General features: G+C 51.2%; 1 protein-coding gene across 4 annotated transcripts; it reads right to left on the bottom strand.

Annotated features, from left to right (window-relative positions):
• Window positions 1-556: 556 nt before the first annotated feature.
• NT5C1A (5'-nucleotidase, cytosolic IA) lies at window positions 557-21,279 on the bottom strand. 4 transcript variants are annotated; one of them, XM_045520281.2, is made up of 7 exons: window positions 21,041-21,191; window positions 20,074-20,447; window positions 14,167-14,334; window positions 13,578-13,707; window positions 11,925-12,047; window positions 10,383-10,567; window positions 557-8,826 (listed from the first exon to the last, which is right to left on the bottom strand). In XM_045520281.2, the coding sequence occupies exons 3-7, from the start codon at window positions 14,278-14,280 to the stop codon at window positions 8,461-8,463; spliced, it is 918 nt and encodes a 305-aa protein (XP_045376237.1). In that variant the 5' UTR covers window positions 14,281-14,334; window positions 20,074-20,447; window positions 21,041-21,191; the 3' UTR covers window positions 557-8,460. The 4 variants fall into 4 exon arrangements, with proteins under 4 accessions (XP_045376237.1, XP_045376236.1, XP_010958123.1 ...); XM_045520280.2 differs by lacking the exon at window positions 20,074-20,447 and having other exon boundaries at window positions 11,925-12,017; window positions 21,041-21,279; XM_010959821.3 differs by lacking the exon at window positions 20,074-20,447 and having other exon boundaries at window positions 21,041-21,275.
• Between the last annotated feature and the right edge of the window lie 172 nt (window positions 21,280-21,451).

Here is a 21,451-nt window from a genome sequence, read left to right as displayed (position 1 = left end):
TGAGGGGGCCTAGCTGAGGAAGTTGTGTTTGAGATGCCTGGAGGGGACCTCAGCAGACAGAGGTGAAGGAGACCTCAGGAGGAATGAAGGTGGTGGACAGAATGGAACAGAGGTATTGGCCCTGGGCTGGGTGGGCTGTGGAATGGGGCTGAGGTGCAGAAGGAAGGATGATGTGAGGGCTGAGGCTGGAGTCTGAGGTACCCGCTTCCTCCTCCACCTCCCCTGATTTCTTAGCTCCTCTTTTTCCTCCCACTCTATTCTCCCCCCCCAACCCCCAACCCCCAACCAGATAGTTCCAGATGGGGACATTGAGTCCACACCAAGAGCTCTGATGGAAGAATCTTGTCTTCTGATGGGCTCAGGCTACTGCCCATAAAATAATCTCTGAAGGTGGTCTTCCTGTGGGTGGGGAGGGTCTACAGAGAGACACTGGCACCCATGGATGGAACTGATCCCAGGTCTGCTCACTCCATGTGTCCCCATTGGCATTTCTTGAAGGGACCCTAATACAGTTTGTGAATACAATTGTGAGGGGGAGGAACAAGGCCACATTAGCTTATTTTAAAGGGCTTCTATTTATTCAAATGGCTTTTAAGAAGCGAAAGGCCACTATAACCTTGGGTACAGAACAAGCATGAGCAGTCAGAGGGATCCACACTGACAAGCTCGTAGCACCCTTTATCAAGCGACTGGGTGAAGGCTGCAGAGCCAGACAGAGCTGGGGCCCACGGGGGGCTGTTGGCGGACCATGGAGGGGCCAAGCTGGGGAAAGCATGAGCAGCCTCATCCTCAGAGAAGGGAAGTCCCACAGACAAAGCAGCACAGACCCCAACCATTTAAGGAGGCACTTAGCGGTTTACCATGGAAAGCAGAGAAGTTAGGTTATAAGGAAGACCAGGGCAGCCCATGTTTGCAAAAGACAGAAGTAGCGCTATCATAAAGCAGATGGTCTAAAACAGGGCTTCTGACAGACAGATACAAGCACACTATGTATAGAAGCTTCATTTAAAAATCTTGTTCTAAATTGTGGGTGCCAAGATGCTCTTATGTAGAAACTAGAAATTTGTAATATGTATGCTGTTAAGTTAATAAAGAAATTTGTGTGTACATAGTTTAAAACACAGCACGGACAGGTGCTGAGAATGAAAACAACCTTGGTGAGTTGTACAAATGACAGATAAAGCATTGCATCTGGAAAGTGTATCCAGTCTCTATTTTTAAAATCAGTAGTACTGTTGCTGAGTAATACTAGGTTTGTACGGAGGAAAATGAATACTTTTGAAACATTAGGGCTTCAAAGTCCAGTTTTTCTGTAAGTATGTAAAGTCGGTATATAGATACATCTTTTTTCTTGAAATTTTAATTGAATTTGTAATGAAAAATAGATTACCTTTTCACTAAAATTTAAAGGTGTTGCAAAACAAAATTTTTAAATTAAAAAAATTAAACACACAAGAGACAAATTAGGTTATCTCTAAAGTCTCTTGAAGATCTAAAATTCTCTGAGTCTAAGTTTAACTTCCTTACACTTTCAGTTACTCAGTTCTAAAACACCCAATTCACGGGGCCTGGGCTGGAGGGTGCAAACTGGAAACTCCAAGGCCAGATTTAGCCTGCAAGATATGTTTTCCTTGGCCTGCACAGTGTTTTCTAGTTCAAAATAGCTGCCAACATTTGAAAGTCAAAATTTCTAGCTTCTCTTGAAAAATGGTGTGGAATATCCAGAGAGAGCAGCCCACACTCCCACACGGCAGCAACCGTGTCAGACGACAGCGTATGTGTTCACCGTTTCACACACACCTTGCCTTATCCTCTTTGCTCACTGAAGGTTCCTGCCTGATCTTTAGAGGCTTGGGGATTTGTGACCCAGGCCTCCAGTCTATGGTGACCTCTTGATTTTCTACCTGGTGCAGCTACAAGCCTAGTCTTGAGGGCTTTGCCCTAATTCTGGCCCATGAAGGTGTATTCACCTGCTCGCCAGGAGTGTGGGAGTCAGTGACCCCATCTGTAGAGTTTTGGTTTGTTTCACAGTAACTGAAAATTCACCAGCTATATTTCACTTTCATAACTTGAGTCCCAAAGTGTTGGGGATGTCCTATCAGGAAGATACTTCCTGGTCAAGGCCAAGGGCCTGACTAGAACGTCCAAGCAAAGGAAGGACTCCCCGTCTAGGCTGGCCTGGGCCAGGAGGAAAGGGAAGAAAGCAGCTTCCCTAGCCATGGCCATGAGATGATCAGGGCAGCTGCATACAGTTGGCAGGTTTTACACGTGTTTAAGAGGTACCACTCATGATATGAATGGCTCCACCTGCATTTATGCGGTGCACAATCTGCCCAACTGTACATGTTGGCCTTGCGACTGTCAAGGGGAAGGAAGAAACAAATGGAGATGGTGAGGCAAGTGCAGCCAAAAGGGGTAACCCCAATTCTACCACTTTGTCCCCAAGGCTGCAGAGATAAGGAGTGGAAGGCAGAGGGTTAGGAGCCAAGACCTTGTTTGGCCAGAGGCTAGAAGCTGGAGAGATAGATAAGGGGCCTGGCCTCAGAGGCCCACATGCTGCACATGTGCAAATGCCCATGAGATGATAGCAAGGGCCAGAATTAGTCCCTGGAAGCAGGGCTGGCAGCCAGTATATGGGGCCCAGAACCTATAGTTAACAGAGATAACCATCCTGTACACACACACACACACAGAGTCATCAGCAGAGTTATCTGCCCCATTACACACACCCACATAAACATACATGCAGTTTTTATTCTGTTGCACACTCATACGAGTGTGTCCATACATGCAGTCACAGTGGTTGTTGGTAACAGCAATCAGCTTGTCACACAGGTCTGCTGAGCAAACATTTTTAGAGCACCTGAAGTCCCTTTTGGCTAAGCTACCTGCAAGAGTCCACGACAGCACCAAGGAACATGGAAGGAGAGAAAAGTTACCAGTGAATAAAACCATGAACTATCACCAGCAACGGCGTGTTGGCCTGCAGTGCCACCTAGTGGTGGAAAGGGTATTTGTACTTTGAAGACCAGGTGAAACCTTGGACACTGCTTCTCAGGCACCCCTTCTAAGGAAGCTGCCAACACAGAATGCCATTCTCTCTCCTCTTTGTGTTCTGCTTGAGTGGGGTGAGACCCTGGCATCCTCAGAGTTGCATCAGAGCATCAGAGAATGAACATTCAGAGCCTTGCATGCCCCTTGGAAAGCAATATCCAACTCCAATAGGGATGGCAAAATAGGTGTTCCATCTTTCATGCCAACTCCAAGCCACCAGCAGTGGCTGCCTGCAATGCTGGGTTGAGAAGGATTCTGAAGCCAAATCTAGGCTTAGCCTAGAAGAGTGTCACAGTGGAATAGCGCCGGCAATCATTCTGTAGGTAGGACTGCTGCCACAGTTGCCAGTCCCTAAATCTGCAGGTTTCTCCTGATCCACAATTCCATCATGAGGGTATGTGTGTTTGTTGCTCACACCTTCATACCACAAGAAAACTGCCATTCCACCTTGCACCAGAGTTTCACCTCTGACTTGATCAATAACTTCTGAGCCAGCTAAAATCCTCGCTGGGACCACCTTCGTGAAGAGTATGTTCTTGCTTCCACAGAGTATATGGATGACTTGTTAGATCTGAGTACTTACATCACTTCAGTTCATCCAAAACTAATATTCAGCTAAGGCCCATCCATCTAAGGGCACTTGTCAGTTTCCGAGAGGCCCCATGAGGGCAACCACGAGCTGACAAAAACAGAGCCATGCTGAGCAGATGCTGGACAGCCAGCTGGGCTCAGCCCTAGCCAGGGGTCCTGCTCCTGGCCCCTCACCCAGAAGCTTGGGAGAGCACACCCCAGTCAAACGTGTGCATCAACATTTCATATTACAACCGGCCATGAGTCACTCAAAGATAGTCAAAACTTGTAATCTTCAGTCCTCAGATGCCAAGGGTCTGCTGTGTTTAGCATCAAGGTTCTCAGTTAGTGCCTGCAACCCCTGACAATGCCTGCCAGTGGGCACGGAGCACCCTCCTGCTGCCCGCTCTGCAAATGCTTGGATGAACGTAGGCTCGTCTGTCCCACTGAGGAGTGGGCCAGGGATATATGCCTTAACCCAGGGGTCGGCAAACTCTTTCCGCAAAGAGCCAGAGAAATATTTTCAGCTCCTTGGCCTCTGTTGAAACAACTGAACTCTGTTGTTGTAGTTCAAAAGCCAAAGACATACGTAAACAAATGGGTATGGCTGTATTCCAGTAAGTTACTTTACAGAGCAGGTGGTGGACTAGACTGGGCTTAAGGAACCGTAGTTTGCTAAATCCAGTGTTAGCCCAATACAAACTGGGTTCCACAGAACTTGAGGTTGTCAAGAGGTGCTTCGGCTATGCAAACGTTTGGCCCTAATTTAAATTCCTCTTAGCAATTTAGGAAGCTATAGTAAAGATGTACCCACTCAAGTCTATCACAGCATTTTAACATGCAGGGGGTCAACAGTTAACAGGCTGTCAGGTGAACGCCTTTGCTCTGAAGCTTCTCTTGCTGTTTTCTATGCACGTGTATGGGTCATACGGCAAAACAGTTACGAGCCTGAGTCCCAGAGTCAGACAGACATGAGCTTGAGTCTTCCCGCTGCCACTTACTAGTTGTATGAATTTGGACAACTAACTTCACCTTTAGACCAAAGTGAGTGGACACTGACCATCACGCTGGCACAGCCTCCCAGAGGTCCTTTTTACTGGATCGTGGGAAGATGGAGCGACCAGGGGGCAGCTGAGACCGTGGCAGGGGTGGGGAGAGGGGATCTCAGGGGCTCAGGCCAGCGCTGTTGACAACCATATGGCAGCATTTCAGTATTTTAATCACCAGTTCGACTGGACTGGTGCACGCCAGTTGAATATCACGAATGCTGGATTCATCTTGGATTTAAACTTCTTGTTGGCTTTGACTTCTGGTGTTTTCCACTGCATCCCCCTCATTCTGATTGGGATCTCAGGAAGGGGAGGGGCTGTTTCGTAGGGACCTTAGTAGTCCCAGCGCCTAGTAACCGGGCTTCTGTTTTCCTAAGTGGCAGTTTCCATTGGGCCTGGGACTTTGTTGGCAAGCATCTCCTGGGACGTGTTTGTTCTGCGGGGCTCGTTGTGCTGCGATGCTTCTGGTTCAGCGTGTCAGGAGCCGGGGCCTCTGCCATGGTGCTGCAGGCCACGGTTGGGTCTGTGGCTTAAGTGCTCACTTGGCTTTATAATTTGCCTGGTGATACAATAAACAGCGCTCTTGTCCCCAGGACGTCTCCTGACCACTTCAAACAATCCGAAGGTGTGTCTGGCAGTTGCCTAAGCCTGCCCCCAGGACTTCTGGCCTTTTATTCCAGCCACTGAGAGCTGTCTTCCAGGCCTCAAATGCTCTTTTATGGTTTCAATAATAGAATTTGGACCCTAGTGTCTCTCACTGCCCAGGGCTGTCCAAGTCTATTAATGATGTTCCAGTGAAATCCACGGCTTGTATCTTGCTGCTTCTCACATCATATTTTCCTGCTTCCTGAGAGACCTGGAAGAATCAGCAGTGTTTATCACCAGGCCCTGGGGGCAGGACCTCTTGGTCTCAGAATCCCTGGGGTTCATCTTAACGAGGTGACATCTGGTGCTGCCTTCCCAGGGCTCCTGTCCACGCCAGTCACGTAGCCTGATGCCATGCAGTGAGCCTTGGTTGTGCCCAGTCTTGCAGGCATCTTATGGCTACCAGCTGGCTCTGTGAGCCCTGGAGGGTCAGCCCAGGGGTGATTCTGACCCCAGGGGGAGGGGAGGCAGAAGGCCTTTGTGTGGCTCAGCCAAGATCAAGGGTGACTGGGGTTAAGTTCCCTCTCTCACTTCCTCTTTGTTTCCTCCAGGCTTTTCTTAGGAAACGCTGTATATCTGGCTGGGCTGGGAGCTTTGGTTCTGCCCCGAGGCCTCCTCTCTTGCCAGAAGGCTCCTGGCTGTGGGTGGGAATGAACTTGTGCAAAGATGTCCTCATCACATGCCCTCCCCTGATAACAGCAATGCCGCCTCTGCCCAGCCACCCACGCAGTCTTGCCTTCCTCCCCTGGACCTGCCCCTTGGTGGCTCCAGCACTGAGAGGGAAAGCCCAGCCTGGACTCTTCTGACCCAAACTGTTGCTCATTTCCAGAACCATCTCAGTCTTCTCACTTTGTTTTCCCTTCTGGATTATCTTTCTGACACTACTACCTGGCCTTACACTGTCCAGAACCTTTGCCCAATCAAACCTTGGGCTGAGTCCTCACAAGGACAAAGGTCAGACCCCAGGTGGCCTGTCACCCCCTTTCCTGACCCAACAAGTGTTCCAGCTCTCCTGCACACACCTCCAGGCTCCTGGGCCCTCTGATGATACTGCAAAGTAAATTTCATATTTTATGATGAGACAAGAAAAATTTAAACATAAAAATGTTTTTTCTGCCTTTTGGCCTCCTCTTCCCCAACACTGTGCTTTATGTGTCTGCATTATGCATTTTTGACCAAACCTCCCCACCAGCAGGAATGCCTGCTCAGCCATAAAGAGCAACATTCTCCCAGCATCAACAGGACAACTCCTTAAAAGATAACATTCCTTCTTGATCTTGTAAGGGGTCACATGACCTGCCAGGATGATGCTTAGAGCTGGATTATGTAAACTGTCAATAATACATCATTGGATGTACAGCCCTGTCTCTCAAAAAACTTTTAAAACTGTGCCTTGATTTCTAACCGGCAGGACAGTTCTCAGAGCTTTCTGAGATGCTTCCCAGGTTATCATCTTCAAATTTGGCTCAAATAAGATTTTTCCATTTCTTTCTTAGATCGACTGATTAATTTTTCATTGACAATACCTTTGGCTTTCTTCATAAAGTGCTTGCTTACAGGTAGGATTCCACACACATACACACCCCCGCCTCGGGGAGCAGGGCAATCAGTCCCCATCACTGCGTCTGCTCACCCCTCTGGGTCTTCCTGAGGGACTAGCCGTTGGAGCTCCCACCCTCCTCCTGAGAGAGCCAGGCTGGTCAGCAAAGGAGGAGGCTGACTCACCAAGCAGTGACAGTGCTCCCTTGGAAGTGGTGACAAAGAGGCTGCAGGGGCTCCTGCAAGGACGGGGAGTTAGTTCATTAGTGCACCGCAGGGGGAGGTCACCTCATCCTGGAGTCCCCTGCACAGCCTCCTAGTGATGGAGAGCTCATTACCTCCACTCACAGTCCTGTAGCTGGAGAATCTTGCTAGTGCACCTTTCAGCTCCTTCCTCTCTATCTGGTCACTGCCCCAGACCAGACCTCCGCACACTTCCTGCATCACTCCAGGCAGGCCTTCCCTCCGGCTCAGCCTGGGCCATATCCCACCTCAGCCACTGAACTGTCTTCCCTGCACTGGAGCTCACGACAGTAAACACCAATTCTCCACCTCTCCCCCTCTAGCAGGGGCTGCCTGGCAGCCCAGCAGGATGCAATAATTGAGGGAGTGAGGGTTGAGGTGAGGGGTTTGGCAGGCAGGAACAACTGAACTTTGGCTAAAAGGCAAAAATTACAGGAAGCGCTGCGCAGGCCCACTACAGCTCCTTCCCAGGGAGAGCCTGCAGTGCCCCCTGCTGGCCGGAAGAGAGTTTGCGGGCAGGTTAAAGTCACTCCCTCCCTCCTTTCACTAACCCTGCACCAGGAATCTGATCTTGATGACTCAGATTAGGGGATCGCAGGAAGCAGATAGGTCATCTTGTCCAGGGGTCTCCAAATGCGTCAAATTATAGGTACGGCTGCTGTGGATGACTGTGCATCTTGCCCATTTGACAAAGGCCTCTGGGCTGAGGAGCCAGTTGGGGCTGAAATCCTGCCTACATCCTGCTAAGTAAGCTGTGTACCCCAGTGTGGTCTGGGTCAGCCCAGACAAAGGCCTGTCTTTTCATGATTCATTCTAGAGACAGCATACTTCTGGAATTTGTGCAAAAGGTGTCACATCTCCCAGTAGCAGCCCTGGCACAGAATGCTTCCTTCAAAGAGTGTGATCTTATAAAACCAAGCTTCTTTAGCTAAAGGAGAGTTGAAAACCTACCTAAAAGATGGAGAAACTGAGGCCCATGAAGGGGAGTCATGCAGTCAATGCCAGGACGGAGCTTAGAAGCCAGATCCCTTATCTCTCAAAGCAGTGTTCCTTGCATCACACTGAGCTAGTTTTAGCCCAAGCCTGTTTTGAAGCATCTTGGCTGCTCTGCCCCTCCCACTCTCAGTCTCATCAGCCCCATCAGCTTCCCCCTGCAACCCAGCTACTCTGCTGTCTTATTTCCCTCGCCAGGAGCATGGCACAGTGTTTGCCCAAAAGGAGAGCCGGTGAGAGTGCTGGCCCTGTCTGCATAATTTCCTACAAGTACCTCAATCCCAAGGATGAGGGCAGACATGCAGGAGGGCAGGGTGGTGACATGGAAGACAGGGAGCAACGTGGGCCAGTGAAGCTGGTGGCCCAGTTACTGGGCAGATGGGGCTTGCTTTGGAGGTGCAGTCCGCCGGGGTGTCTGTGCCACGCCGTAAGGCACGTGGGCAGCCACTGTGCCCATCTCCTGAGCCCCAGCCACATGGAACATCTGGTCATCAAAGAAGATATGTGGGCGGATCTTCTCCAGGAGGGGGCCCTTGGGTGCTCCCGCCAGGAACAGGGCCTCATCCGTCTCCAGGCCCCAGCTGCGCAGGGTCTTGAGAGCCCGGGCCCCAGAACTGGCTGCACTGCGAGCCGTCACCAAGTAGGTGCGGATGGGACACTCCAGCCGCAGGCCTTTGGAGTAGAACTTCTTCTGCAGCCTACCCAGTGCTTCCAGAAAACCCTTTAAGGGGCCCTACGGGAAGGCAAAGGAACACCATGAACTCACCACTCTCCCAAACATGTGGCCCCTCTCCAGCTGGGCTCCTCCCCAAAGCACTAGTGTCTTGGTGTGTAGGATGAGGGAGCTTCTCAGGATCCCTTCACCTCTCAGGTCTGCTATGCCTGTTTGGGCCACCATTGTGCATCCGTGAGACTGTAGGCACTTGGGACAGTCTGGGTGTCATACAGCTGTGACTGGGCATGCCTGTGTCAGAATAACCATACCAGGGCCACTGTTACTACAGCAGCCCACCAGGTCCATGGGTGTCTGTCCTGCAGCTCTGTAACTGTGGCCTTTGTGTTCGTCAGCAGGGAGGATATTAAAAATATTTAGTGACTCTGGCTTGGGCGCCCTTCCATCAGAATGGACTCCAGCTGCAAACAACTGGGACAGATGGACCAATGTGTCACTGCCGAATATCGAGCTTGCCCTGGGGGCACACAGGTGGCTCAGGGTGTCCTGCTCCAGCTCTGCAGGGCCAGGGAAAGGATTTACTTTCTATGGTGCCCGGAACAATGAAGCGTCATGAGGTCATGTGAATAAAGAACCAGGCGATGATGAGGAAGAACACAGTAAGGGCAGCTGGAAATCAGGAAGTGTGGGCTTCTAATCTTGGAGACCCCTCACTTGCTGGGTGACCTGGAGCCAGCAACAGTCCCCTGGGGCTCTGCCTACCACTTGGTGGAAAAACTGTTTTGCTCTGGGTTCCCAAGGATTTCGGAGGCAGCCAATGAGAGAAGTGAAATGAATACTGAGGGGTCACACCTGAAGCCAGCTGAGTTCTGGCAGAGAGGGGCTCTGGGTTACTGAGCACCGAGATTTTTGTTAAAAGCACAGATAGGGCTCCCAGGAGGGCTGGAGAATCCCAGCAGGTCCCACCTCAGGGAATTTCCACCAGGCTCTAGGGTGTATTCTGCTCTCAGGGAGACTCCGAGCAGTTTGAGGGGGAGCGAGGGTCCCTGCGCCTCCGGCCAAAGGATGGATGGCAGGAAGTGGGAAGTGCTGGTGTGGCCCTAAACAGAGGGCTCTCCCGGCCACCACACCAGCTGGTCTCCCTGCCCCGATAAGGCGTGCCAGCTCAGCCCTTCCTTTTCTCCAGTGAGGGAAACACGGGCTTCTTGAGAGGGTGGGAACACTCTCAGAGTGGTGGGGGAAATCCTAGAGAGTGGACAGGGTTCTGGAGAGAGGATGGCAGCTTCAGAAAGAGAGGGTGAGGCCTTCAGAAAGGGATGGGAACTTTAGAGAAGTGATGGAGACCTCAGAAAGAGGGTGGAGGCTTTGAGAGGGGATGCGAGCTTAGAGAGAGGATGCGGGTAGGACTGCAGTGAGGGGGATGGGGGCTCAAAGTCAGGGTAGAAGCTCACTGAGGGGTCAAGTGAGAGGGAGGAGGGCTGCAGGTCTAAGGAGGGGACCTGGCTGGATTCTGGGTCCAGTTTGGGGTTTGGTTCTGGACTGCAGGTTCCAGCCAAGGGCAGGTTCTGAGGAGAAACCTTGCTCCACCCAAGGGGTCCCGGAAGTGTGTGTAGCACCTGGGCCAAAGGTTTATTCTCGTGGGCTTTCTCATGCTCAAAGAACCTGTCCAGCCCGTGGGCCTTCACGATGCGCTCCGACTCATCCGAGAAGAGCACAGCATCTCCGTCGAAGGCCACCCGCAGCTGACTCTGGGATACAGCCACGTCCCTGCTGGGGCTGAAGATGGTGGCGGCTGCGATCCCTGGGCAGAGAGAGGCAAGCATTGTCTGCCTCCATCTAGGTAATGGGGTCCCCAGACACACGCCTCAGCTGCCTGTGGGCCAACAGAGGGCTATCTCAGGCTGTCCTTGCCCCACCTACTCACCCAGGACTCAGGGCCAGGCTAATGAGGGCTAATATTCAGAATATTTCAAAATTGACCAACAAGAATAGACAGTGGCTTTTGCTTTGAGTAAGGCTCTGAGGGCCCAGGCCTATGCCAGGGTTTCCTGTTTAGTTGCTGCTTTGAGGGAAGGTCTGGGAGGGGAGGGAGTCCCAGGAAACAGAGGGGCACTCAAAGCACTCAGGGCAGGAGCTATTTAACAATCAGTACAGAGGAATTTCAATAGCTTAATATCTAGGAAGGTTATGCTGTTATGGACCAGTTGAATGTCAGTCCCAGCTGGAAGGAAGGGTCCCCATGGCCCCTGCTGTCCTTCCAGGAGTTCCTCACGGGCCCTCGATGTAGATCTACAGAGGAGCCAGGAAAGAGCCCCAACCTTGGCTGGGCCTCAGTTAATCTCTTGCTGTTGATTCTGGCAAGTCACTCACTTTCTCTGCACCAAGATAAAATGAACGGTGGCCAGCCTCACAGAAACCTCACTAGCCTAAGGGTGCTATAATTAGGCCCAAGCCCTAGGCATCAGGCTAGGCACCTCCTCAGCTCTGAACCAAGCTAACATAAACCAGAACCACCTGACCCTGGGCTGGACCTCCCTCCTGACCATCCCCTGCTCCCTAGCCTGAGCTTAAACTATAGACATATAGAGGCACGCACGCAGGCCAGTGCCAAGGCCCTGACCAGAGGGCATATCTGTCTAGGGAAATGGCTTCTGGTTCCTGGTTAGAGAAAACCTCTTGGAGCTGGGAGTATATAGTTCAGTGGTAGAGTGCATGCTTAGGATGCACGAGGTCCTGGGTTCAATCCCTAGTACTTCCATTAAAATACATAAATAGATAAATACATCCTAATTACCTCCCGCTCCAAAAAAAAAAAAAAAAAAAAAGAAGAAGAAGAAGAAGAAGGAGAGCCTCTTGGAGCCCCAAGCAGCTCAGGGAAATAAGGCATCAGCGGGGAGAAAGGCCAGGCTTCTAGTCAGGAGACCTCATGAAAGAGGAAGAGAAAAGTGAATATATTGTTGGTTGATGAAGAAACCTGCCAGTAGCATTCAGCTTGGGGTTCTCAGAATTTATAGGGCAGGTTGTAGGAATTAAGGAAGGTACTCCCCTTCCAGTTACTATGGCAACCCCTAGCACCTGCTCAGAGATTTAGGACCAGGCCTCCCATCTCTGGAATCCCTTTGCCAGACCTCCTACTCTCCTTCCCCAGTTTGACTCACCTTCATCAATGGCTTCCTGTACTTTTTCTGCATCAGCCGACAAGTAGAGGTTGGTGTGGTAGGCCTTGAGGTAGCAGATGGGGCTGTTCCCGCCTGTCATGCAGAACCTTTCAATGAACAGGTCTGGAGAGGAGGTAGAGAGTACCCAGGTGATGCCTGGGTCAACCCTCAGCACCTCAGAGTGGTTTCTCCGTGTCCGATGGATGCCATCTTGGTTCTGAGTGTTGGTGGGGCAGCAGAGTGATTCTGAGTGGTTTTAGGCCAACATTCTCCCTCTCTGAGCCCCTCCATCCCTTATACTCTGGAGGGACTGCCTGGCTCCCAGTAATATCCCCTTGTCAGGGAATCACAGTACTACAAAAGTGAGTCCCCAGCCATGACTTGTGGTCCCTCCTGGCCATGGCTAATTGGACAGGGGCAGGCACCTGACCCAAGCTGGACCAATCGGATTCTCTCCCAGCCTGGACTGATAGTCACCTCGTATCCATGTCTGTGCAGGTTGTAAAATGTAGTTTGTTGGTAAATGGCTGCTTCTCTGAGCTCACTGAGTCACCCTATTTCTACCCCAGCTCTTCACTCAGGAGGATCCACAATAGAAGGGCACAGCGGGAGCCCGTCAGGACCCTGCCCCAGGACCATAGGTGGTGCCTGTCCTGATTCCTCGGCACCTATGTCACAAGGGGGTTAAATATTTTGAATATCATCCCTGTTGCCAGCAATTAGGATTAAAAAATGCCAACTGGCAAACCAAATCTTACAACCCATAAAAAAGATCATACACCATAGTCAGGTTGGATTCATCCCAGAGTCACAAGGATGGTTCATACACAACTTAATCAATGTGATACACCACATCAACAAAAGCAAAGACAAAAACCGCATGATCATCCCAATAGACGCAGAAAAAGCATCTGAGAAAATTCAACATGCATTCACGATAAAGACTCTCACCAAAGTGTGTGTAGAGGGAATATAGCTCAACATAATAAAAGCTATTTATGACAAACCCACAGCCAACATAATGCTCAACATTGAAAAGCTGAGAGCCTTCCTGCTAAGGTCTGGGACAAGACAAGGATGCCCACTCTCACCACTTCTATTCAGCCTAGTATTGGAAGTCCTAACCACAGCAATCAGACAAGGAAAAGAGATAGAAGGTATTCAAATTGGAAGGGAAGAGGTAAAATTGTCATCATATGCAGATGACATGCTACCCTATACAGAAAACCCTAAAGGTTCCACACAAAAGCTATTAGAACTGATGAATGAATTCAGGATACAAAATTAACACACAAAAATCTGTTGCATTTCTTTACACTAACAATGAAATATCCGAAAGAAAGTTAAAAATATCAATTCTTGTACTAGCTTGCAAGAGCCAGATGTTAAACTTCCAGGGATTTTTGGAGCCAGTTAGTGTTCAACTGTGGGTAGCTTGACATCAGCTATGGTTGGAATATTTACACCCTGAAGATAACAGTGCTACAATCAGGGCTCTTTGGTTTGTTTTTTTTTTTTTTTTTCTTGAAAGAGCCAGTTTACTAGCATCTGGCTGGGCTTGAGGTTCATGGGTATACCTGCATCCTGCAGAGGTGAGGCCCCCGCTCGGGGAGTCTGGCAGGGGCCATGCCATGGCCAGACCCACATGCTCACCGTAGTGGTTGATGCTGTTGATGAGACGGACCCCCACTTGAGCGTGGTTGTTGGTCACAAGGACGATGTCAAAGACATCCTCACTCTCGGGGTACAGCTCCCGCAGCCGCTTGTTCACAGCCTCCAGAGCCTGGATGGAAGAGTGGACCCTCCAGCTCAGACCCCCAGGGACTGATGCCTGGAGTTGGTATCCAGGGTTGGGGAGGAAGGGTAAGCTGGGATCCAACAGCAGGGAGAGGAGGGGAGGTCAGGGGCCAGGCTCGGGGTAAGATCAGTGGACACGAACTATCTTCTAATCTCTGCCATTGTGTGGGTTAATTATTGCCCAGGGCTGCGGCACTAAATGGGTGAGTGGGAGCCAAAACCCAGCCCATGTTCCATATACCAAGCTGGTCGCCTGGCGTGGGGCTGCATCAATCCAGAGGGTGGGGTGACCTCGTCTTCTCACGATGGCTGCCACCTCACCAAGCTGTGCTCCTGTGGCATCTACTCAGAGGGGACCCCTTGTCCTTACTCAAACACCCGTGGGGGCGCTTTAATCTAATGCCCACGAAGGCGCTGTGTGGCCAGTGGTGGAGCGGCGCCTCACCTTCACGAAGGGGAAGGCCGGCCCGGGGCTGAAGGGCTCGTTCTCATGTTCCAGCTGGTAGCGCACGTACTCCTCCACGCCCTGCTCCGTGTAGATCCGCTGCTCCTCGTCCATGCGGAACAAGGCTCGGGAGGACACGGCAATGGTGACCGCATTCTGAGGCTTGGGCTGCATGGGTGCAGGGGAAAGGGCCGTCCCTCAGGAGGCAGGTCTCATGTGCCAGTCTCTCTGGGGACTGGAGACTGGGGACAGGGAGAAGACCCAGATCCAGCCTCTGGCCTAAGGAGCTCCGCCTTGGGCAGCAACAGACCTAGATCAGCACCCTTCGTGCAGGCCCCAGCTGGGAAATGAGGAAGATGATGGCTCCCTGCTGAGGAGGACAATCTGACAGGAGGCACATGCCCCTGGGGCGTTTGCAATCTCCTGGACCGTCTGGACATAACAGAAAAATGAACATAGTGTGTACACCCAAAGTATAACTGATGCTCAAGATGGTTTCCATTATAAAATGAGAGCTACATGTCCTGAGGAAGAAATGTTCCTAGAAACATGACCATTATATAAGAACATCTGTCTCCAGCCCAGATCTTTCTCCTGAGCTCCAGACTCATATATCTAACTGCCCCAGCTGACTAACAGAAACTCAAACTCATCATGCCCAAGGCTGAAGTCCCAGCATTCTCTCCACCCCCAAACCTGCTCCCCTCCCCAATTCCTCATGCTCACCATCCACTCATCACCTAGGCCAGAAGCCCAGAATTCAACCTCAAGTCTTCCTTCTTCCTCATCTCCCTTCCCCCATCATTCAATCACCAAAACCTATCAACTCCATTAGAATGCATCCACTTCTTTCTGTCTTCCCTACCATGGTCCAGTCCATCACCATCTCTCATCCCCTCCAATCTGGGGTCTATATAGTTGTCAGGGGATTTTTCTCAAGCTCAGATCTGATCATGCCCCTTCTTACCCACTTTCAATGGTGCCCACTCTTCTCACACTTTGGTCGGCAGCCTTGAGTATGAAACAGGAAGCCCTTTACAACAGACCCCTACCTCTCTCTCCACTCTCCCCTTCCTGTTAACCCACTTTGCTCTATCTGAACTTTCTCATGTCTAAGCACACCCTCCCCTCCTTCTCTGAGCTTCTGCACATGACGTTTCCTCTGCGTGATCTGCTCTTTCCCTGACTCTCCATCCACCTAACTTCTAGCCAACCTTCAGGTCTCAAACTAATGCCATCCCTAGGAAGCCTTCTCTTACCTGTAGTCATGGGCTTGCTACCTTTCCTTTGGATTTCTTTTTTAGTAAAATTTAACACTAAATTATAATTGTTTACTTAACTACTTGTATTTCCAGACAGAGTTCTGGAGGCAGGGGCCAGGCTTAAGCTCTCAGGGAGCAGGAACCAGGATGATCCTGTTCATTTATTGCATCTCTAGTGCTCAGAACTCTGTCTAGTACATAGTAAGTGCTCAGTAAATAGTTAATGTCTCTGAACATTTTAAATAATGTATTTTAATGAGAAACAGTATTTGCCATGACAAATTTAACATGAACTAGAAACTCCACTGCAGTGCCCTCAACTGTTCAATTGCTTGATATATACAGTACAAGCTCAGAGAATATTGTTTTGGTTGATGCAAATTTGACAAACATTCATTGGTTCTTTGTGCTCAGCACCTGGGCTCTGCCTGGGAATGGTCCTGGTAGAGACTTGGCTCTCGACCTCAGAGTCACAGGCTGATAGGGGAGAAAGATGGGTAAGCAGAGAGGCAAAGGGGACTGAAATGAGTGCTAGAACACAAGTGAAAGCAAAGTCTCAATGTCCAGGGCTCAGAGGAAGTTGTCATGGGAGAGGGAGACATTTCAGCAGAGCCTTGAAGGAGGAGCGGGATGAAGGAAGGCATGAGGGGGTGTGCACATGCACTGGCCTTCACAAAGGTGAGCAGAGCTTTGGGGATATAAGTACAGTTGAGTTTGGAAGAGTAGGCAGGTGCTAGATTGTAGAAGGCCTTTCAGGGCCCCTGGGGGCACTCAGAACTCCTTCAGCACCTCCAGAGGAATGAGGAGAGGGGAACGCCAACACTGGCAGCAGCTGGACCCTTCATAATCCCTGGGGAGGACCAGAATGTGGGTCCCCAAGGGCCTCACAGACACCCGGAGTCCCACCACATGTCTGTGACTTGAGCAGCCCTGGGACCACGGTTCCCACTTTACAGATGAGGAAATGTGCTCAAGTTGGGGGCAGGACTCAAAAATGGACCTCACATTTGGGCCTGCTCCTGAGAGCCCTGTGGGCCATACACTCAACCCCATTGCCTCTCTAGAGTCAATCCTGGGTCCCAATCAGTTGACAACATTGAGTGATTATTATGTGACAGGCACTATGCTGGGGACATGGCAGGAAACCATACAGGTGTGATCCCTCCCCCTATGGGGCTTGTGATGTACGCCCAAGGCAGAGATTTGTGCATCCTTTTGAAGATCACGGTCCAATAGACCTTTCTGTGATAACAGAAATACCTGGTGCTCTCTGTCTCTCCATGTGGCTGCATGTGACTAGGGAGCTACTTAAATGTGACCCAGTGAGACAAAGGAACTGAATTTTTAATTGTATTTAATTTTAATCAATTTAAATTTTAGTATCTATGAATGGCTAGTGGCTAATGAAACTTTAGAATTTCAAAGTAAGAATGGAAGACCAAAGAGTCCCCAAGTTCATGAGGCAGACCTCAGTTCGCATTTGACTTTTACTCCAATCAAGATGGTGTGTAGGGCCAGCAGGGTGAGATAAGGCATTGGCAGAACAGGTGTCTGTCCTCTGGGGCTCAGCCCAAGTGCCTCTCCCAGCTGCCAGGTTCCCCCGTGTGTCTGTGTGTCCTTGGGCTGGGTACCATCCAGCCCCCTCAGCCACAGTGAGGAGGAAGGAAGCAAGGGAAAGTTAAAGAAAAGGGGTGTAGAGGGATGGCCAGGGATGCTAAGGGTATGGTTGGAGGAGCGGGCAGACCCACTCTTATAAACCCAGGAAGCCTGTTGGCCTTCAGAGCAGGAGCTGAGCTTGCCTCGCTCCCCTGGGTTATTGCCCCAGGGACAGGCCCATCACCCCTTCAAGGACAGAGAGCCAACTACCCTCCCAACCCCTTCAGGCAGGTTCCCAAGCCGGCCGCTCCAGCCCAGGCAGCCAGCCAAGGTCTCGCTTCTCACTTTCTGTCTCACAGTCCCTGCCAGACTGCCTCATTCTGGGCCTCCTCTGGCTGACCTGCCCAGACCCCATCCCATCCCACCTCTGGCCATTGTGAGAAAAATATCCCAGCTGCCTTGGTCCCAGGAGTCTCCACTTCCCTGTTTACAGATGGGGAAATAGGCCCAGAGAGGGGCTGAGTATTACTCTAGGTCATACAGGAAAGTCAAGGCAAATCCAGGATAGGATCTCAAGTCTCCAGCCTCTAGTCTGGTCTCTGTCTACACAGTAGAACCCCCCTCCCCACCATATACCCCTCCAATCACTCCCAGAAGACCTCAACCCCCACTACTTCAGGTAGTGCCCTGGGACACTCCCTCTACACATGGCCTTTCCTTTCCAGATTTGGGAGAAATGGTGAGGGGCACCATGTCCTCAGACTGAGGTTCTAAGGGCAGGGCTCTCATTTCCCCCAAGAATGGAGGTCCTCAGGAAGGACCCTGCTTCCCCGCTCAGCCTGCTCTGACACTGTACAAGTGAAGAGGAGTCTAAGGGCATGGAGGGAGTCAGCTGCTGTGGGAAATACGGATCCCAGCTGGGAGAGACGAGAGGCCTGTCCTGGCTCCAGGCAGAGGCGAAGAACAGGCGAAAGAGGCTGGTCAGAGCTGGGGAGAAGCCAGGCACTTAGAGACCCTCTTGGACCTCACTGCAGACGGGGCCACCAGTTCCTCCAGAAATCAGAAAGAAGCCCAGATGCCAGACTGAGTCTTCGGTCAGAAAGCCCCTTACCCCAGACCAGGGACTCAGCCTGGGAACACTGGGCTCCAGGGAGCCAGGGTCCTGCCAGCTCTCTCTGCTTCCACTGGGCTGGGTTGGGGGGCCCAGCTATTATTCTGGTTTGGGGGGACAGGGGTGGAAGGATAATGGAGGGCAGCCTAGCCCCACCCAGCCTGCCTGGGGAGCTCTCATTTAGGCCGACGTGATTCTAGTATTGGGCCCAAGATAGGAGCATAGCCAAAAGCTATTATTTCTAGAAGGACTTAAAGGGAGAAGGGCTGCTGGAGGAGAGAGGAACCAGACAGGTCTAGACTGAAAAAGTCACCTGACCTCCTGAGGTGAGGGCCTCTTATAGACCTTCAGAGGCTAAATATTTCATTCAGGCTCCTGGGGATGAGAATAACCCTAGGCCAGGCCCTAATGGGGCCCAGGAGGCCCAAAGACCCCGAAATAGCCTGTGGGGGGAGGGGCTACTGCAGGAAGGAGTAGGGGCTGGGAAGCCACCAGTCTCCTTGCCTTCCAGAGAACAGCCAGGGTCGGGGCGGACCGAGCGGTCATAACTGATGACTGGGCCCAAGCCCCCAGGTTCTTTGGTGCTTGGAGAGGAAACAGATTCCTGTGCTCCACTCACCACCCTCATCCCCATTGTCCAAACCCTCCTTTCCATCCCCCAGGTGGTGACATTAGCCCAGCTTCCTTCTCAGGCAGGGACCAGCCTCCTCACTGATCTGCCTGCTGCCAGATGCGTCCTCTCCAACCCATTCACCACCACACACCCTTGGTAAAATGGACCAAGTTAATCCTTTGTTGAAAAATCTTACAATAGCTCCGTAATAGTTTTTATATACTTTTTAAAGTAGGTTGACATTTTTTGCAAATGAACTGAGGGGAACCCCAATATGTAAACCATATAGTACTATATTTTACTGGTATAAATTTACTTTACAAATTCAAATGTATTACATGTTTACAATATGTTTATTGTAATGTCAACCAAAGAAAACAACACAGTTGTTTGGGCGATGACAGATTTGAAACTAGGGGTTTAGGAGGCCAGGGCAGATTTAAGCTTCATCATCTAGTCAATTTGTTTCTGCGTTTGTCGGTTTTTGCATAGCATCGAGAACACCCCGATTCACACCAATAAGTGGTTGCAAATGGTAAGAGGTTTTTTGTTTTGTTCTATTTTAAACCACAAATTTCAGGAGACACAGCAACAATTTTCGGCAATCTCAAGATACTACTGTTCTGTTAAAACAAATCACAGGAAAAGCTTCATACTGAGGTTTGCTAATAAAATAAAAAATCAACTTGTAACATTAGTTAATATGTTAGAAGTCTCCAAGGTGCTAAAATGTCCAAAAACACCTTTGAGTGAGTTGAGTTTTATTACATATTTTTACTTGTTTAAAACATAGTTTGAGGGGGGAAGATATAGCTCAGTGGTAGAGCACATGCTTAGTATGCATGAGATCCTGGATTCAATTCCCAGTACCTCTATAAAAAAAAAAAAGTTAAATGAATAACCTAATTACCCCCCCCAAAAAAACCCACTAAATAAATAAATAATTTTTAAAAATAGTTTGGGGAAGAAAGAAAATGAATTGACTTCACATGTGTGCAGACCCCCTGAAACATGGGGCTTCATGGAGCCTAGTTTTAAGACCTGTGACCCTACTGAATAAGGTCCAGACTCCTTACTGTGGCACTCAAGGCCTTCTGTAGGTCACCGGCATTCTCTCCAACCCTTCTCCTAAAGATCCTGCATTCTCTCACTCAGTTTCAAAGACATCATCGCGCCTTTTACCCATCCTGTTTCCCTCTCTGCCTTGGAAAGCCTGCCTACTCAGGCTTTAAGGTCAGCTCAAACACCACCTTTAAAAGCCTTCCTTAGTTGACAGCCACTCCCTCCCTTAAGCTCCCAGTAGGGTCTTTCACCTGAGCACTCACCACGTCCAGGGTCTCTGTGAGCTCCTGAGGCAGGGACTCAGCTTAATTCATCTCTCAATCCCCAGTGCTAAGCAGGACTGGAGATGCTGCAGGGAATGACTGTTGACAAGGTGGGCCTCATGGGAAGGGTCTTTGATGGAAGCAGCAGGATGCTTTAAGGTCAAGCTGGAGTTCTTTGGAGGATGCTCAGAGCCAGCTTCTATCCTCCATCCCTATCCCAGGCTCTGAGATCTGGGAAGCTGGAGTGAGCAAGGCCCAGGGGCCAACCAGGGCATCATGAACTTGTCCAATGGGGAGAGGAGATTTCCGCTCTGTGTGAGTACCGGAGGACTGAGACGACCACGCGGGTCGCGGAAACGTTGATGTCAGCGAGCCTATGAGGGGAGCAGAGCCCGGACCTGGAGCATATAGTCCAGCGCTGGGACCCCAGAACCAGGGACGCAGAGCCCTGAGCGCAGATCCCAGTGCAGTTTGTTTTTTTGTTTTTTTTTTTTCCTTAAGATGCGGGGAGGGTAGGACTCCGAGTCCCCAAACGCAGATGCTTGGGTCCGAAGCCTGGTGCCCGGATGGCAGACACCGGAGCGCACAGCAAGGAGCCGGGTCTTCAGAGTTGGGTTACCTGAGCCCAGGGCGCTCCCTCAGGCGCAGCGGACCGGCTTTGCCAACAAGTGCTGTCCATGCGCTCCAGGCTGCCCCAGCGGGGAGGGGCTGGGCCGCGGCCCGGAGCTGGGCCCTGATGACAGTGTGGGGGAGGGGGATCTGGCGTGGAACCCGAACCCCGGGGGAGAAAAATCCCGAGCGGAGCTCCCAGAATAAACCCAAGCCAGCGCCAACGGCCTGGTGTGTTCTGGTGCTGCAGAGGTGCCCTTCTCGGAGGGGCACCACGGGTCCCTCTCCAGAGGGCTGACGACCCCTCTCCCGGTGATCATCCCACCAGCCTTCCCCCATACCCATGCTCTGCCTTTACCGATTTGGGTTTCTTCTTGGGCGCGAGGTTGTCGTAGAAAGTCTTGGCTTCCTCCCAGCGCGGGGCCGCGGCGCTCTCTGCCCCCGGCCCGGCCTCTCGGGTCTCCCGGGGCTCCTCGGGTTCCATGCTCCGGCTCTGACTCGGTCGGGCCGGAGCAGGCGGCGGCGGACAGCGGAGCCGGCGGGGCTGGTCTGCGGGAGGGAGGCGCGTCCCGGCAGTGAGAAGGGGGCGGGCAGCGGCGGGGAGAGTGCGCGTGCGGGCGGGGTTGGGGGTGGGGCGCTGGGGTGCTCAACTCGCCCTGTCGCTCGCCGGTGTGTTGCTGCTGTTGCCGGTGGGTGTGTATTTCGGAACAGCTGAGCTCCGACCCGCCCACGCTCGAAGTGAATGGGGGCTTGGACCTTCGGGCTCGCA

Source organism: Camelus bactrianus, chromosome 13 (genome assembly GCF_048773025.1).
Source record: "Camelus bactrianus isolate YW-2024 breed Bactrian camel chromosome 13, ASM4877302v1, whole genome shotgun sequence".
Classification (NCBI taxonomy): Eukaryota; Metazoa; Chordata; class Mammalia; order Artiodactyla; family Camelidae; genus Camelus; species Camelus bactrianus.
Note: the sequence above shows the minus strand (reverse complement) of the source record. Positions and strands in the feature narration are given on the sequence as shown.